The 6,470-nt window shown below is 35.4% G+C and overlaps 1 protein-coding gene across 1 annotated transcript; it reads right to left on the minus strand.

Annotated features, from left to right (window-relative positions):
- Positions 1-2,823: 2,823 nt before the first annotated feature.
- LOC115696846 (peroxidase 19) lies at positions 2,824-5,272 on the minus strand. The gene is made up of 3 exons (XM_030623731.2): positions 4,693-5,272; positions 4,342-4,542; positions 2,824-3,577 (listed from the first exon to the last, which is right to left on the minus strand). The coding sequence occupies exons 1-3, from the start codon at positions 4,960-4,962 to the stop codon at positions 2,999-3,001; spliced, it is 1,050 nt and encodes a 349-aa protein (XP_030479591.1). The 5' UTR covers positions 4,963-5,272; the 3' UTR covers positions 2,824-2,998.
- Positions 5,273-6,470: the final 1,198 nt, after the last annotated feature.

The following is a 6,470-nucleotide window of genomic DNA, read 5'->3' on the forward strand; positions in this document are numbered from 1 at the left end:
TTGCGTTCTCTTAGTTAAATGATATGTGATCTTAAAAATCAATTTAGAAAATTTAGATATCATTTTTTGTGAAATAACTTGTCGCACAAGTTAGTGAGCCAAACTTTTGAACTTATAAATCCTAGTGTACTATGCAAATCACTTTAACAAGACTAAAACAAATTTATACCATTTTATTTTGAGTAGTCTTGATGTAGATGAGCCTCCTAGCTTGATTTGCATGTTTTTGATCCCATGTTGACTTTTCCCGAGAGTTGACTTTTGACTTTGACTTTGACTTTCGGGTTGACTTTTGACTTTGAGCTTTTTGAAGACCTCTTTTGAATAGGGTCTTGACTTGTTGATCCCTTGATGAAACTTTTGCTCTTATGAAGTATGAAGTAGTTTATATACTTGTTGAATCTACTTCTTTGATTATGTTTGACTTTACCGAGCAAATATAGATACTCTGTGAACTTGCTTGCAAAATGATCAAGAAAAGATTAGTAACAAATAATAATCAAATATTTGTTTATCATCAAAATAAATGAGTGGATGACTTTTGGTCAACAGGGTTGTGGGTCACGTGAAATCTAAGGATTGAATTAGTAGCCGTTGGAACCACATGCTTCTAAACAATATAAGAAAACAGCCCTTAAAATCATCTAACAGGCCGACGCATAAAACTTAAAACTAAGAAGTAAAAGTGAGCAAAACATGAAGGTCTATAACAGTGCCTCGCAAAAGGCAAATTAAGTTGTTCTTGCACAAAAGATGATTGTCATAAGCAGCCTCGCAGAGCAAGCAAAAATAAAAACAACTCTGCAAAAAGAGAAGCTAAAATTATCTTAAAAAAAGAGATAGATAATGAAGAGCGGAAGTGACCCCTACTGGTCTTGAGTGAGAGAATGGACTGTTGACTCGACTTGGATTGAGTCACTAACTGGCTTTTTTGGAAGATTCAAATTAGGCTCAACTGCATCTTAGATAGACCCCTTTTCAGTCTCCCCAGAGGGCGCCTGAGCTTCTACGAGGCCTTGAGGACTTAAGACTCCATCGTCTGACTCCTCGTCACTCTCAATAGTAAGGGGAAAGTCTTGAAGATATGTGTCACGCTTCAAGGAAAGCACTCTTCTTGTAGCCTCTTCCCTCTCTTTCTCACCAAGAAGTCAGGGTACAGTAGGATCAACCTTCAATAAATCAAAAAGGACCATGGCGTAAGCCATCTCCAAGGAACGAAGGCAGTATTTCTCTGCCTTAGTTGTCGCCTTGGCTTCTTTAGCAAGAGCACATTGAATGGTCTGAGGAACAGTCTCTCTCATTCTTTGTATAGCAGCCAGGGAAATGTATGCTTTCACACCATTCGCCGGTCGTCGTTCAGCTTCCTTCTTCAGTTTTTTGATAGAATCTTGATGAAGGTTACTGGTATTACAAACTGCTTGAAGGAGTAGGTCCAGATTGCCATGCTTGATCATCCAAGATTCCTTCTGTTTCTTCTCTTTGTTATAATCATCACGCAAGAGGAGGTAGATGTCGTATTTACCCTCGGTAGAGTACAGCTTGTGCAGAGGTGTATCCGCGACTTAAATCATCAACACGTGTCAATGATCAGTACTGGGAAAGATAACAACCTCCTGTGATTCAAAAAGTCTCGAAAGCTTGAAGGTAAATTATCCAAGTTTTCATGCATAAGACATGTGGCACGATTGGAGGGAAAAATATAGCAGTGAAAAGGATTAGTCAAAATTATTCATAAAGTAAGAGACGTCTACCAGACCCGGAAGGTAGTTGAAACGGATGACTCCCAGGAAGAACTTCCTTAAGTGATGAACCTGGAGCGCAATAGCAGCCTCGCAGAGCATGGCCACGTCAGCATCATACACGGATTGCTCTATAGACGGTGATATCTTCTTTTGACACAAGATCAGATTTTGTCCACCGTACCAGGCCATGATAGTGCGCATATGCACCTTCAGACATGCTTTTTTCCCAACGACCTGGTTAGAGAGTACTTTGCAAAGGAGAGACCTTTGCATGACGTGTGTCCTAGTTTGTACGAATACCCTCACTGCAACTGTGTGCCACACGATGAAGAAGGTTCTTACCAGCCAATGGTAAGATCACTCTTGAGTAGTACCAGCCTTAGCAGAGTGTGGGGTACGAAACCCTAGATCGGTAAAGGGTATGCCCTTTATCCCATGTGTGCCTATAAATACTTCTATTTTCTTTGAACAAAGGGTGAACAATTTTCACTTACAAACACTCTGCTAAAATTTCTAAAGAGTTTTCTCCCAAGAGAAACAAGAGGAATAGAGAAACCCTTACTGTAAACACTTGTAATACCTAAACACTTGCCCAAAGAGGCTAATACTATTGACTCGTAGACTAAGGATCATTAACGCCTGAATCACGTAAAAAACTCGTTTGTTTATTATTTATTATCTCTTATTTTCTTAAGCTCTAAATATAATTAGTTTTCGAAAATCTCAGTAAACAATATGGACACAATCTGGACAAAATCTCCGAAAACCTCAGTACGACACAAACGAATTTACAGTACTTACCAATATCAATTTCGAAAAAAAAAAGTGAAAAAAATCCAAAAAAAAATGTAAAACATTAAAAGAAGCCATATTTAAAATCCCATATCTAAACTTATTTAAAAAAAAAAAAATAGGCTGCATATTTAAAAATTACAAAAATAAAAAAAGTTTCTTTCAATTTTGATAGATGGACTGAAATAGAGTTGCCATACTCTTTACAATTGCTTCCGAATAAAAGAAAGCAAAACTTTGTAATCTAATACAAGAAATATGCAGAATGTCACAAATCTAAAACAAATCAAGTTGTTAAACTGATTGGAAAATGTTATTGAAACTCATGCTTTTCACTAGACGTGAGAAAAAAAAAAAGAAAAAAAAAGAGGCCTCATTTAAGAACAAAAACCAACTTGAAAACAGATGGCTACAAATCAATAATGAGGGAAACAGAGAGGACAAAGATAATAAATTGAGTTTAATTAGCTATGCAGACTACAATCTTTCCTTTTCTCTCCATGTTTTCTTCCTCTTTTTACACCAATTGAGCCCATTTTTTCCATTGCTAAACCGAAAGCCTGAAAAAATTTCTGTTTATCTGTGGCAAAATCCTTAACCAAAGGTCTAGTACGTGGGTCCAAAAATAGGGCTTGATCAGAGGCTAACAAACCCAAATTACTCTCCAAGTTCCCATAATAGGCATGATCAAATGAAAATGGTGTAGTAACATCAAATGGTGCAACTATATCTGAGTTTCCACCAAAGTGTGGGCAATACATTCTCAGGGCCTTGAGGAGTTTAGGGTCGATTGCTGGGTCGGGTTGCTTGGAGCCCCGGTAGTCATAGAGTCTGCTAACAAATTGCTGGCAATGGGCGAAGCCCATTGTATGTGCACCTGAAAGAACAACAAGGTCTTCAAGTGCAAGCCCTTTTGAGTTAAAGAGTTTTAGCATCTGATCAACTGTGTGGTTTGCTTGGGGAATGTTAGAGCTAACTCTTGATGCCATTGATATTTTTCCATCCCACCTTCCTTTTGTCACTTGGTAATATGGACCTCCTGCCTGAATTAAATCAAGTTGTTAAAACTACAATTATAGCATAACAATAAAAGATGACAAAATCCAACTAGTATTGTCACTCTACTCATTACTATGCCTGATATTCCTTAATTTCAGACAAAACCAAGATTGAATAATAGAGGCAGTGGTTACAACCACTGAAGGACAAATTGTAGCGTTTTCTCCTCTTTGAAATTATTTTAGACAACTCTTCTCCCAATCTTATTTTTAAGGAAGCATCCTTTTTATATATCATTACATATAGTTTGTACGTATAAACAAATTTGTCAAATAATAACATTTATTTTATTAAACATTATAGGGTTCCCTCTCTGTAATAGCAACTTGCTCTGAAAAGCAGAGCTGCAATTCAACTCTTGTAATTACTCTTACCCCAAATTTTGCAAAATATGTACTCATAAGCAGTTTTCTCCAATAACAGAAATTTGCCCACTAAAGACTTGAACTTCATTCCAAGACGAGCATGTGGGTCTTCACTCTTTAGTGCTCACATCATCATCAACTCAGACCACGCCTAAAAAAATGGCATTTTCCCTTTAACCAATACTTTCATGACACATGTTGTGGGTGGGTGGGTGGGTGGGGGGACCTTGTTTAAGTCATTCCCACACCAGAACAAAAATAAAAATAATATAAACCAAAGGCCAAATAGAAGTCGATACACTATTCCATTAGTTCTTATCTGATCTGGCTAAAGCTTCAATCACATAAAAAAAAATAAAAAATATCCAAATACAGAGTTTTACCGAGTGAACATAATCTCTGGCTGCAATTGCAAGAATATCGGCACAAGAAACAACACCAGGGCACTTGGTCTCCACCAAAGCCTTGGCCAGCCTAATACTCTCAAATCCTTCTTCCCTTAGGTCCTTGTTATCCACTGCATCCTTCTCTGCCAATATTTTGCTTCCTGGCCTCGATGTTATTAGTATCGATGCATCACAGCCCTTAATTATTCCAACCCATGCAAAAGATGAAAAATAAAACATATCAGTAAAGAGTTTGTTCATTAATTCATAATGTGTTTGAGGAACTAAAAGTTTTGTACGTAATATAATATTGCAAGTGCATGGTTTCAATTAGAATCATTTAATTACCTCGACAAAACAGTCATGGAAGAAGAGTCTAATGGTTGCTGGACCTGAAATTGGTGATTCTTTGAACTGTTGGGCTGTGACAGAAGAGACCAGCTGTTCGAGTTGAGGGCATGACTTGGCATAGTAATCAACCGAGAGATGGCGATGAGGACGAGGACGACTTTGTTTGGAGGGTTTGGCTAAAGCAAATGAAGTACTACTTAGTATAACAACCATGATAATAGACAAGGCAATGAAAGAAAAAGTAGAAGAAAAATAAGGGACAGACATGATTTGGATTGTTGGCAAGTTTAGGACAAAGGAGTTATAAATAAGATGGAAAAAGATTTAATATTTAAGGTGGGACTGTGGGTGTGAAAGTTCTTAGACAGTTTGCCACGTAAAGGACATATAAAAGGAAGCAAGGAAGATTATGAAGACCCCGTGAAGCATTGCAAAGAGGAAAACAGAAGGTTTATTACTCTGGTTTATTTCAGATTTACAATAAAAATAAGATCGAATTTGAAATAATTTTATATTTTTTAAGATTTTTATTTACAAAAATTTTTGTTTTGTGATGTTTTTATGTTATTTTTATATTTTATTTATGTTGTGTTGGTTTTTTATAATTTATATATTATTTTTATTTTGATTTGATATTGTTTGAATGTTACATTTTTGTATTTTTTTATTGTTTTTTATTATAAAAATAATATTTTGTGTAAATTTGTGATTGTTAATTTAGATAGGACCCAAAACAAACCAAAGAAAGATTCTCTTGATTGGATGTGCTCTAATTTTAATTTATCACTGTATTTTTTTCCTTCTTTCCCAATATTTTCACCTCACATGGCTTCTTGAAGTGTTGCGATTTGAGCCAGCCAAAACTTTTATGTTTTTTTTTTTTTTTTTTTTTTTTAATTTAGTAGAATTATTATTATACTTATTAAAAAATGAGGGTCTACTCTAGATGCTTAAACATCATGTTTACCCTCTAATCATTGTCTGTTTTTTCTTTTTTCTTTTTAAGGAGTACTCTAATCATTGTTGATTGAACACCAAATGAGACATAACAGCCATTCTTCTTTATTTATTTATTTTAAAAAATGTGAAGAAAAAAATATATGTAAATTTCATATATGAATTTCAATACTCATGCATTAATTTTAGTGTGGGAATCTATATATATTAGGGTTGATATATAGTATGACACTAGAGTACCATACTATCATGGCCATCAAATATAACAAAAGTAAAACATATTTTCCAATGGCATTTTCAAAATATTCAAAGAGAAAGATGTGTGACTAGGCAGAAAATGGGAAGAGGAGCCCCACTACTACTAGAGTACCCAATTATGGCCTAGTATGTGTAGTTAAATGCAGTGCATGTGCATTTAGGAACCCAAAACCAAAGAAAAATTAAATTCCCTTCTACTTTGAATTACTTTACAGACTCTTTTTGGCTGACTGGCCTGACCTGACCCATTTGCATTCATTTACTAGTGCTTAAAAGAGTAAGAAAGGGCAGAGCACAGCTTTTTCTCATTTCTTTTCAGGTCTGTTTCTTTGGTCTTGAGTGGAAAGTAAGCCTTTTCATTGTGAGTAGAGTAAAAACTGTGGACTATCCTTCTTACTATAATTACATTCTCTTCTCTATAGCTTTAGATGTTGGTTTGGACAAGATTTTATGGGACCTGAAAAAAAGAGAAAAGGGAAAACAGATTACAGATACGTGCTATAGGTTATTTTAGAGTTGGATTATAATTAATTATCTGATTGATTCAACATATAGCACTA

The sequence above is a fragment of the Cannabis sativa genome, chromosome 7 (genome assembly GCF_029168945.1).
Source record: "Cannabis sativa cultivar Pink pepper isolate KNU-18-1 chromosome 7, ASM2916894v1, whole genome shotgun sequence".
NCBI classification, from domain to species: Eukaryota; Viridiplantae; Streptophyta; class Magnoliopsida; order Rosales; family Cannabaceae; genus Cannabis; species Cannabis sativa.